The 11,895-nt window shown below is 48.9% G+C and overlaps 1 protein-coding gene across 3 annotated transcripts; it reads left to right on the top strand.

The window, feature by feature from the left end:
* The first annotated feature begins 6,149 nt into the window (after window positions 1-6,149).
* On the top strand, window positions 6,150-11,542 carry UCK1 (uridine-cytidine kinase 1). 3 transcript variants are annotated; one of them, XM_006834890.1, is made up of 7 exons: window positions 6,150-6,263; window positions 6,658-6,817; window positions 8,051-8,147; window positions 8,357-8,499; window positions 8,588-8,682; window positions 10,866-10,914; window positions 11,340-11,542. In XM_006834890.1, exons 1-7 carry the CDS (start codon window positions 6,153-6,155, stop codon window positions 11,519-11,521), a joined length of 837 nt encoding a protein of 278 aa, XP_006834953.1. In that variant the 5' UTR covers window positions 6,150-6,152; the 3' UTR covers window positions 11,522-11,542. The 3 variants fall into 3 exon arrangements, with proteins under 3 accessions (XP_006834953.1, XP_006834954.1, XP_006834952.1); XM_006834891.1 differs by having other exon boundaries at window positions 6,153-6,236; XM_006834889.1 differs by having other exon boundaries at window positions 6,153-6,246; window positions 6,623-6,817.
* Window positions 11,543-11,895: the final 353 nt, after the last annotated feature.

Below are 11,895 nucleotides of genomic sequence, written 5' to 3'. Positions count from 1 at the left end.
TGTCATAGCTTCAAACACATTCACAGATTGATTTTCTAATCCTTTCCAAATGATTGTAATCTCTAGCTTTTCAATGTGAGTATGCCTGTTTGCTGTTCCTTGGTTCTCCACTGACTATTTTCCGAGGTGACAGATTTCCTTATAGCCTCTTTGTGAGTTTATCTTCAGCGAGAGCTGCCTTCTTAGGGCATCCTGTGTGTGCCATGTATGTGCCCTGGGATATAAGACAGTTAAACATTTGTGTCTATGAATCCCTGTTAATTCATTTCTCAGCTTGGGGTTTCTGTCCCAGGTGAGTGGCCTATGCAAGGGCAGTGCAGACCTAGGATTCCAGTTTCTTGGAGGTAGCTCTCTTTCTACCCCATAGCTTGACTGATGTCATGGTTTTCTTCCATTCCACTAAAGGGCAGTTTCTTTCTGTCTTCAGCTGCATATAGCAGGCTACCTCTAAGGCCCTGTTTCTCTGTTTGGGACTTTCCCTATTGATTCCCATCTCTAGGGCACACATATCCAGTTCTGGTCCCTTAATGGCAACTTGAGTTCAACACCACTTGCTCTGTTGTTGCTGGTGTTACGTGCCTTCAAGTCGGTTCTGACTCTAGCGACCCTGTATAGGGTTTCCAATGAGCAGCTGGTGAGCTTGAACTGCTGACCTTGAGGTTCAAACAGACCTTGCAGCCCAACACTGAGTTGTTCAAGGTCATTCCCTTGTCAGAATACATTCTAAAGGTAGACTTTGCATAAGAAATAAATTTTGAATTACTATGCGTTTTATTACTGTCTGCAGCAAGTTATTATAAAGAAATTGCAAAAGATAGAGGCAGGGCCCCAAACTCTACTCTCATGACTGATTGAGGAACCCTTGAGATTTTTAACAACAGGTATCTGGCATCCAAAATCTAATAAAAGGCCCAATTATGGGCTGTGACACTCCAAGGCCCACTTTGTGTTAACCCTACAGGACTGAATGGGGGTTTTTTCACCAGCCAGTGAGCAGTGAGCCAGCTAAATATTAAACCAGGAAAGTGGAGCCTCCTAGGCATCCTAAAGCAGGGCACCCAATTGACTTCCTCCTGAGGTTAGCACAAAAAGGCCCAGAGATCCACTCAACTCCCAGTCAGAAAACCATTGCTATATCCACAGTACAGTCTCTGGTTACTCAAGACTTGGGAGGTAAGGAAACTGGATTTTTATTAGGTATGGGAGCTGTGGTCTCTGTTTTTACCACAAATTCAGGCCTACTCTCCAGTTATGACTGTCCATAGGAAGTCCAGAGATGCTCAGTCTGAGGAGGACACACTTATTGAAAGGCATCGTTATACCTGCGAGCCTGAGGAAGGTCGAAATGATCAGTGTTTCATAGGGCTTATCAGAGGAGGAACAATCCTGAGCAGTCTCTTCGTTGCCAATCTCTGCTATTCTGAGCCCAAATTCCCTATTGAGAAGCAATTATTTTGTCCCTGCTGAGTATGGGTTCTAACCAGCCAACACACAGTTTAAGATGGTCAAGCCCTTTAGTATCCTATTCCCTGGCTAATATGGTTATGGGCCGAAATAGCATTAGATTATTTGCTGACAGAACAGGGTAGCGTTCTGTCAACAAAGGCCTAACACTTGTTGCTCTATGTTAACACCACAAGTCAAGTTGAGATTAGGATAGTACACCTCCTATACAGCAGGTGTGGTGCTGTGGGCTAATGCGTCAGACTTGTGGTCCAGTGTTTTATCCCACAGCGCCACACCAGAAGATGAGGCTTCCTGTTTCTAGTACCATAAAGATTTACAACCTCACTATGAGTCGGAACCGACTCCATGGCTCATAACCACCACCATATATATGTTGTTGTTATTAAGTACCGTGGAACCGATTCTGACTCATAGTCACCCTGCACAGGGTTTCTGAGGCTGTAAAGTCTTTACTGGAGCAGAACACCTCATCTTTCTCCCACGGAACCACTGATAGTTTCAAACTGCTGACCTTGAGGTTGGCAGCCCAACTCATAACCATTATGCTACCAGAGCTCCTTACTCTCTCTCTATATGTTATGTGCGTGGAGTTGGTTCCGACTCAAAGCGACCCTGTACAGGGTTTCCGAGGCTGTAAATCTTTATGGGAGCAGAAAGCCTCATCTTTCTCCCTCGGAACAGCTGGTAGTTTAGAACTGCTGACCTTGAGTTTCACAGCCCAATTCATAACCACTACGCTATCAGAGCTCCTGTACATATACATATAAAGATATATACAAGGAGCTCTGGTAGCGTAGTGGTAGTGGTTATGAATCTGGCTGCTAACCTCATGGTCAGCAGTTCAAAACTACCAGCAGGAGAAAGATGAGGCATTCTCCTCCCGTAAAGATTTATAACATCGGAAACCCTGTATAGGGTTGCTATGAGCCGGAACTGACTCCATGGCACATAACAACAACAACAACAACAACAACAACATACATATATACACTTGACCACTTTGAAAGATTGGCAGTTTGAACCCAGCCAGAGGTGCCTCAAAAGACAGGCCTACAATCTTCTCCTGAAAGGTCAATCTTGAAAACTCAATGGAGCACCTGGTCTCTACTCTGCACACATGGGGAGCGGACTACAAAGCAAGTAACAACACAGCTGTGTCAGGCCACGGAGATGGATATGAGATTGGCCTGGTCTTTCTGGGGAGGGACCAGAGCTTCCCTTGGTAAAGGATGCTTGAGAAAGACTCTACTTGGCAAAGGGTTGGGGTAGGAAGGGCTGAGGAGGAACGGTGTTCCAGGCCTGAGGCTTGGTGGAGCCTGAGGAGAAAGGAGTGAGCTGTGTTGCTGAGGCAGGAGCAGCCTCCTTGGTTCTTACATATGTTGTTGAAAAAAATCATTGAACAAATCAAGAATTCCTTCCCTCCTTTCCTGCCTGGCCAGGTTCATACCTCATCTTTTCCCTCAGCCCACAGAATGGGGCTGAGCTGGGGCCAGCTGGAGATGTGGGGTTGGCCTTCTGCTTGGTAGTGGTATTGGTGGTGGTGGTAGCAGTGAAGGTCTATGAGGGCCCAGGACTTGTTTCCTGCGCTCTTGAGTGCTTGGCCTATCTATGTACAGATATTACCTCCACCCACATTGTCCATCTCCCCTGGGAACAGCATCAAATTGCAACCTGGCTGCTGGCACTGAGAGCAGTGGCTAGTCTTCCAGGAGGAGAGGGAGGGGCTGGCAAGCACAAAAAAGAAAAAATCATGGCGGAAGGTTGTCTTCTGAGATACAAACTGTCAGACTGGCCATCACAGATCGGCCAATTATCAGTGGACAGTTTCTGGTCAGACTTCACTAGGTCCATTTCCCTGCCTGTCCCTCTCTGACTTTCTGAGTGGCCAGAGGTCAGAGGAAGAAAAAGCAAGCAATCTGGTGTCTAGTTTTTAATTGCAACCAATTAGAAACTGGCTTTGGGACCCAACGGCTTCTTGGGCACACACTTGTTATTGGCTGGCTGCCGACCCTGGGCCAGGCCCTGGGCCAAATCTTTGTGGGCCTTATAGAAGGTGCCTGAGTTATCTAGTGCTGCTATAACAGAAATACCATGATGGCTTTGACAAAGAAGAAATGTATTCTCTCACGCTTTAGGAGGCTGGAGTCTGAATTTAGAGCACTGGTTCTGAACAGTGGTTCTTGTCTCCTTTCAGTATCTGTAAGCCCCACATGCCTTTGAAATGTACATGTGTCTTTCCCTGAATCTAGGAGCTTCACAGTGCAGAGACCCCAAAGGATGCACTCCCCTCCCAGCTATTCTTTCCTGCTGGTAATAAATAGGTCCCTCTCTCTCTGCTCACTTCTCTCTCCTTTCTTTTATTTCTTGTAAGATAAAACGTGTTGTAGGCCACACCTCTGAGAAAACTTCCTTTCAGTTGATTAGCTGCTCATAGCAGATCTCATCATGGAGGTTGTTGTTGTGCAGTGCAGTTGAGTTGGTTTCAACTCAGAGCGTCCCTGGATAGGGATTCTGAGGCTTGACATCTGTGCGGGACAGAAAGCTCATCTTTCTCCTGTGGAACTGGTGGGCTCCAGCTGCTGACCCTGTGGTTCGCAGTCCAGTGCTAACTGTATGGAGCCACCATTTTAACTGCTAAATCACTGAGAATCCAGATCCAGCCAAATTGACACAAACCCTTAACTGTCACAGAAGGAAAGACTCAGTGTTTGTTATGGACTGAATCGTGGACCCTCAAAATATGAAGCGTAAATCCTAACCTCTAGGTTGGCATTTCAAACTCACCAGCTGCTTCTCGGAAACCCTATACAGAGTCGTTGAGTCACAACCAACTCATTGACAATAACAACAACATATCTGTGTTTGGAGTCCTGGTGATGCCGTGGGTTAAGCAATGGGCTGCAAACTGCAAGGTTGGCAGCTCAAACCCACCAGGTGCTCCTCATGAATACGGTGAAGCTGTCTGTAAGAAGCAATTCTACTGAGAATTGCTATGAGGCTAAATGGACTGGATAGCAGGGGGTTTGGTTTTGGGTTTCTACCTGTAGTTTCTACCTTTGAGAAAGGGTTTTCTATTATGTTAAAGCAGCAGTACATGTATAGGGTGTGTCTTAAGTCAAACTTTTGAGATATGTTGTTGTTGTTATGTGCCATGGAGTCGGTTCCGACTCATAGCGACCCTGTACAGGGTTTCCGAGGCTGCAAATCTTTACAGGAGCAGAAAGCCTCATCTTTCTCCTGCAGAACAGCTGGTAGTTTTGAACTGCCTGACCTTGAGGTTCACAGCCCAATTCGTAACCACTGTGCCACCAGAGCTCCTTGAGATATAAAAAAAGTATATTAACCAAGCCACCAAGCAAGTAAGCAGAGATGGGGGGGATACAGATAACATGTCACATGGAGACACCACAAGGAGCCAAGGAATATAAGCTGAAAATCAACAAGAACTGTTTCCCCTGGAGCAGATAAAAGTTTTCCCCTAGAGCTGGGGCCTGAATTCGGACTTCCAGCCTCCTAAACTGTGAGAAAATAAATTTGTGAAAGCCATTCACTTGTGGTATTTCTGGTAGTGCAACACTAAGACATCCTAGAAACGAGGAAACAGCGACACAATGGTCATAGCACGTAATCGAGGTAACCTAGGAGAAGCAGGATTTGAACCCAATCCTCACCCCAGATCTGCCATAGGTTATCAGCTCATCCACAAGTGCCTTTCAGTGTTGGGGATGGGTTTTCAGGTCCGCCTATGGGCAAAGCCAACCCACCAGTCTGTTCATGGAGTCTTAGCTGTGTCTGCAGGACTCAGACGGTCAAAGTTCCCTTCCACCTCCTCCCAAGGAACATCAAATTCGCCTGTAGCCCCTCCCTGAGATACGGTTTTACCTCTGAAATGAAATAAACTGGGAACACTCCTCAAGTCTGCACGTTTTGCTCCTCTCTCACGCATTGTATTTCAACATCATCAAATATTTATGGAATGTTAATGATACATTAGGTCTAGAGATGCAAACAGAGTCTTGATGCCTCGGGGAATGTTATCATTTGACTCCATCAGTATTTGCACTGGGGATACAAGCTGAAGGAATGACCTGGGCTCTTGCCTTCAATTCACTTAGCGCTAGTAAAAAGTCATCCGGTGATTATCTGCTCACCACGATATTCTCCGTGAAGGGTGAGGGAGCCACGCTCTTGTTTCAGGGGCAACTCACACGGGCTGACGGCACAGAAGGCATCAAGGCCAGTAGCGGTTTAGAACCCGAGCCAGGGAGCTACCCGTAGCTCATCAGGGCACCTCGTCCCCTCCAGAGTCATTCCGACGCATTCAGACACAGAAGGTGCAGATGGAGGGAAGCTACTGGGGAGACCGCCTAGAGTCTGGAGATTTCAGTTACTTATAATACTGTACGGCACTTGAACTTTGCAGCAAACTTTCCGTCTGGGGTTCACTGACCATACAACGTAAGCGGATTCTAAGTATTTGGGTCCCCCGACCTCCGTCCACGTCCACGTCTTGCGCATGCGCAACACTCTGGCCTATAATTCCCGGCCAGCACCGCGCGTTGGAAGTCCCCCGGAAGTAGTATTTGCTGGGGTCGTCTCCGACCTTTGCGCGGGGGGGCCTCAGGCTCTCAGGTTTGAGGAAGGGGTGGTGAGCCAGAACTCCATGCGAAGAAGTGCATTCGGACATGGCTTCCGCTGGAGGAGCTGGTGACTGCGTGGCCGCTGTGCCGGAGACTGATCGCCCTCACCATCGGCCCTTCTTGATCGGGGTGAGTGGAGGCACTGCGAGCGGCAAGGTAAGGAGCTTGACTTCTGAACCCCTTTTGATCCGGAGAAGGAGATTCTATCCCCTAATTACAGAGTTGCTTTCTCCTCGGCTTGGGCTGATCGGAGGAGTGAAGGGCTACGGGCCACTATGAAGCAGGACCAATCTGTGGGGTGCAGGCAGGAAGCGGGGTGCTTGGCCTCCGGGCTCCTTGTAAGCCGGGCCCCATCAGATCCTTTGTTCTTGCTGCCACGTGCTCCGCGGCCCTCCCGCCAATCACAGCGCCATCTGCGACATTGGCGCCCAGGTTTCTGGAGCTCTTAGGTCAGCATCCCCAAAAGCCTGTGCAGAATGCGCGGGAAGGGTCGTGGGCTGGTGACGGGCCCAGAGCTTCCGAAGGGCTAGACCTATTGTTCTTTCTTCAGTCGACCGTGTGTGAGAAGATCATGGAGTTGCTGGGACAGAGCAAAGTGGATCAGCAGCAGCGGAAGCTGGTCATCTTGAGCCAAGACCGCTTCTATAAGGTCCTGACGGCCGAACAGAAGGCAAAGGCCTTGAAGGGACAATACAATTTCGACCACCCAGGTAGGTGAAGAGGCCCTGATAGTGGGGAGAGTGGGGGTGACGGCGGGCAGCCCCCGGGTTGGAAGAGAGCTGCAGTGAAATTGCCCAGATAGCCTGCAGGGAGCCCCTGCTGTGGATTCTGAGGACTTGACCGAGCTCCCGGGGCCCTAGGTGGCCCGACTGTGAATCCATCAGAAGTCCTGCACAGCCGAGGGGCCTCAGGACCTCAGTGCTGCCAACATTGTAAAACCTGACAATTTCAATCCATTGACATAAGCTTGATTCCTACTTGCAGATGACCCCCTAGGACAAACTCAAACTGCCCCAAGACTAAATATGAATGGAAGCAGACTGCCACATCTTTTCCCTAGTGGGTTCGAACACTTAACCACTATGCCACCAGGGCTGTTTTTACACTGGTCTTGAAAAACTTCACTCTCCTTCACTTTACCCCACCTTAGTGTTTGGAGCTTCAGGATAAGCACTGGATAGCAAACCTCAGGTCAGCAGTTCAAACTCATTAGTGGGTCCTCGGGAGAAAGATGAGGCTCTCTGTTTCCATGAAGATTTACAGCTCTAGAAACCCTGTAAAGGGTTGCTACCACTTGGAATCAACTAGATGGCAGTAGGTTTGGGTTTTTGCACACATCACTATCCTCAGTGGCCTTTTGTCTCCCATCTGTCCTGGGGCAAAGTCCTCAGAGAGGCCAGTTTTGGGTAGCAAGTGGGTAAACTAGAGCTGGTGGAATGCAGCCCCATTTCCTGGTCTGGGCACGAGGCCAAGTGAACAGGGGGAGACTGGGTGTTGAGAAAGAACAGCGAGACTGCCCCAGGCAGTACCAGAAGATTTACTCAGTAGATGGTTCCTTTGGTGCTTTCCAGAAGCGTCCAAGTGAAGAAGGCCTGGGAAATCTCAGTTATAGCGTGGTTATTTCCCAGAAAAGAGGGAAGCTAAGGCTTAGGCCTATTTCCCTGTCACTCTGGCCGATTAGAAATTCCTCGTATACAAAATGGGAAGCTGCTCAGAGGTTCCCCTCCTCACCAAACACACACAACTTGGACAGCAACTCCTGCCTGAGGGCAGCAAGAATAGGATCGTCCACGGCTGGCAGGGCTACAGAGGTCCTTGTTACTACCAAATATACACTGTAGGATCACTACCACTAACTGCAGCTCACCCCACAGCGGCAGGAAATGCATCCCCGTCGCTTGCACATGGGTAGCTATGTTGTCTTGCTTCTGTCTTGTCTGCAGATGCTTTTGATAATGACTTGATGCGCAAGACTCTGAAAAACATTGTGGAGGGCAAAACTGTTGAAGTCCCCATCTATGACTGTGTGACCCACTCAAGGTAAGTATGATTTCTGTGAGAGCTGGGGAAAGGGGCCTGGTGTGGGGCTCGGTTAGGACACTTCCAGAAAGCTGCCCCTGCCCTGCTTTCTGAGGGCTCTGATCTACCCTTACTGAAGAGTTAGCGTTCCCGTACTGTGGCTGACTATGCAGTCTGCTCAAAATCTTGTCTTTGCAGCAGAGCCCATTTCCTTGTCTCTGCCCCTGTAGGTTACTGGAGACAACAGTGGTCAACTCTGCAGATGTGGTTCTCTTCGAGGGCATTTTGGTGTTCTATAGCCAGGACATCCGAGACATGTTCCACCTCCGTCTCTTTGTGGACACTGACTCTGACGTCAGGCTGTCACGTAGAGGTAAGGTGAACCCAGACGTTTTTGACCCCCGGCTAAGGTTGCCCACTGGCCCTAAAACCTGGATGTCATCTTGCTTCTATCTCATCAGTTCTCCGTGACGTGCACCGAGGGAGGGAACTGGAGCAGATCCTAACACAGTACACCACCTTCGTGAAGCCAGCCTTTGAGGAGTTCTGCCTGCCGGTACTCACCTTTCACTCACTTGCCCAGTGCCTTGGGACTAGTTCTCCACCCTAAAAAGCTTCCTGTGCTTGCTATTCTTTCTGGTTCTAAAACTACCCTTTCTCCTTCCCCTTCTTGTGTCTACACTGGCTGCTTCAGGCCTTTACCCAAATGTCCTGTTCTTCAATGTCTCAGCTTGACAGTGAGAGCCTTCTGTTCTCCCTCCTCTCCCCTCCTAGCCTCTGCCTGCGTTCTTTTTGTCCAAAGCGGTTTCTTTGCTTATCCCAAGTGCTTTCCCCTGTTTAGGATGGTACACTCTGTGAGCGCAGGGACTTTTGTCTCTTCACTAACAGAAACAATGTCACATGTTGTTGGGTGCTGTTGAGTTGATTCTGACTCACTGCCAACCTACACAGCAGAACAGCACTGCCCATAGGGTTTCTGAAGCTACCAATATTTACCAGAGCAGATGGCCTCATCTTTCTCCTGTGGAGTGGCTGGTAGTCAATATGCAACTCAGTTTAACCACTATGCCACCAGGGTTGTTTGTTGGGCACATAGTTGTTGTTGCATGTCCTGGAGTTGGTTCCGACTCAGCAACCCCTTGTATAGGGTTTCCAAGGAGTGACTGATAGGTTTAAATCACCAACCTTGTGGCTAGTAGTCCAGTGCTTATCCTGTGGCACCACACCAGGCACATAATCAGCACTTTAGTAACTGTTGGAGGACCTTGATTCTCTGTGCTGCCTTTGGCCTCGCCCTCAGAGGGGCCAGCTGGCCTGGAGAGGTGTGAGCTGTGCAGCCCACTTGCTTTGCCTCTATCCTATGCTTTATCTTGCTGGAACTTGTGGCTCCACTCACTGGGGTGTTTTAAAGAGCGACTCAAGTTTTGCTTAAAGATAAAACTACTGTTATATTTTGAATCAGAGGAACCAGAACCAGGAAAAAAAAGTTATGAAAAATGAGTTATTTTTGAATTTTTTTAACTTAAGAATTCTTGGGACTTTACATTCATATTCCTTGAAGTTTCTGGAAAATGACTTCGATAAAAGGAAAGTAACTGTTACAGCCTCTTTCTTACTCCAAGAAAGACATCTGGCAAGTAGGTGGCTGAGAGTCAAACTTTGGACCCCAAATCTGAGTGGGTGACCCAAGGGAAGTATAGTTGTCTGTCCAGTGCTCCAGCCAGAGCCATGAGACTTAGTTACAGATGCCCGTTCCCACCTTTCACATTAAGCCACTCACTGAGTTCCCCTAACCTAGTCTCTTAATATTTCTTGACTGTAGCCCTTCTTCTATCCCTGCCAGCAGTTAAGGCCCTAATCAGCTCTCTTCTGGATGGGGAGGACGTCCTGCCTCTCCTCTGTCTCTCTCCAACCCATCACCTACACTGTCCATTAGTCCCCAGCCGAAAATGGAGACTGACCATGGCCCCTCTGCTCATCTTTTTCATGGACCACAACTGCCTGCATTCACAACTGTCTTCAGGGCTTGTTCCCTGCTTACCTCTACAGCTCATCTCTTATGACCTTTCTTTGACCCCAGTTCACATGTCAGCAACACTGAATGGCTGTGTCTGTCCCTCAGCCCAGACAGTGTCCCCAGTTGTAATGCCTTCTGATTCAGGTGTGTCCTCTCCTCCCGCTATCTGGTTGGGTCCCTCCCTCAGTAGCCCGTTACATAGCAGAGTAGCTGACAGGACTTAGGTCATTATCAGCATTAGAATGAATGCGTGAGCAAGTGAATGAATGGGAGCAGGTAGCACAGGTTGTCTTTATGTGCAGTGTAATGCTGTTAGAGGATGGAGCATGGCTGCATCCTGCCGTGCTCCCTTAACTTCCTCCAGGGTCTCTGCGAGGTTAAGCACTCCCCCAGGAAGAGCATTATTGTGGAAAGGTGCCACGTGCAACTTGGCCTGTTGAACCAAGTTGAGAGGCCACAGAGCTGCCCCTTAAGAGTGGTGCCTATAGAGACAAGAGCAGTGAGCATGCAAGGTAGATGCAAGGGCAGAAAGGCAACTTTGCATGGGACTTGCTTCCTGGATCACCATCTTAATACCGTCACTCCCTGTCCCCATCTGCCAACTAGCCAGGCACATCACTAGCACCCTGGGGCATAATTCCCTTCCTGATCTGCTAGCCTGGAGTAACTGTGGTGGAGTTGGGAGAACCTATGCTTACAGGAGCTTCCTTTTTGCCTTACAGACAAAGAAGTATGCTGATGTGATCATCCCTCGAGGGGTTGACAATATGGGTAAGAAGTTGGCTGGGACTGTAGCTTCTGGCCCTCCCAGGACCCACTAAGCAGGGAAGTTACACATGCAGTTACTGAGAACTCCTGATCACAGTGTGTCTGTGGCACAGCAAGTAGATTGACTGTAAGAATGTGTGTAAAGTTGACAAGGATTGCTGTTTGTCAGCAGAAAGTATTTCAGCCAGATCCTTGTTGTTTAACATAAAGCTGTAGGTTTTACATGCATGTGTCCTGCTGTGCCCACCTCTGTCCTGAGGTCTGACACCACAAGGGTAGCTGAGTATAAAGAGCTGCTTGGGGGCTTAGCTGTTGGGTTTTTAGGGAGCAGGTAGTGCTGAGACCCAGGAAGTGGGTGGCACCCCTCTGCCTGGTTCGGGACGTGCTGGAGCAGGACTAACCCTGCCTCCTACTTGTTTTTGCCGCAGTTGCCATCAAACTGATTGTGCAGCACATCCAGGACATCCTGAGTGGTGACATCTGCAAATGGCAACGCGGAGTGGTCAATGGAAGGAGCAACAAGAGGACCTTGTCTGAGCCTGGAGAGCATCCTGGGGTGCTTAGCTCTGGCAAACGGTCCCACTTGGAGTCCAGCAGCAGACCCCACTGAGGCCTCCTGGGCAGGTCCCCCCAATAGATGTGCCCACCCGCCCCTAGAACACGGCCACCACTTCTTTCCACATACAGTACAGGGTGACATTATTCCAACGAGGTTTGTCAGGATAGGGGTTTCCTCCTGCTTCCTCATGCTCAAGGAGGGTCTCTGAGAAATGCCATAAAATGCCCGGTAAACCTGTTACACTTGTTTCCACAAGGAGTACAAGTCGTTTTTCTGAACACTGGAGGAAACAGCCAGGACACTGGAGGCTTTCCGACAGTGAACTCACAGTAAGGCAGGCATTCTGCAGCATGATTCAGTTCATGCACAAACACGCATCATGGAAGCCAGAGTTTCAGGAGAGAACTACATTCCCGCTATTCTCT

This window comes from Chrysochloris asiatica, unplaced genomic scaffold (genome assembly GCF_000296735.1).
Source record: "Chrysochloris asiatica unplaced genomic scaffold, ChrAsi1.0 scaffold00014, whole genome shotgun sequence".
Taxonomy (NCBI): domain Eukaryota; kingdom Metazoa; phylum Chordata; class Mammalia; order Afrosoricida; family Chrysochloridae; genus Chrysochloris; species Chrysochloris asiatica.
This window is presented reverse-complemented; position numbering and strand designations above follow the sequence as displayed.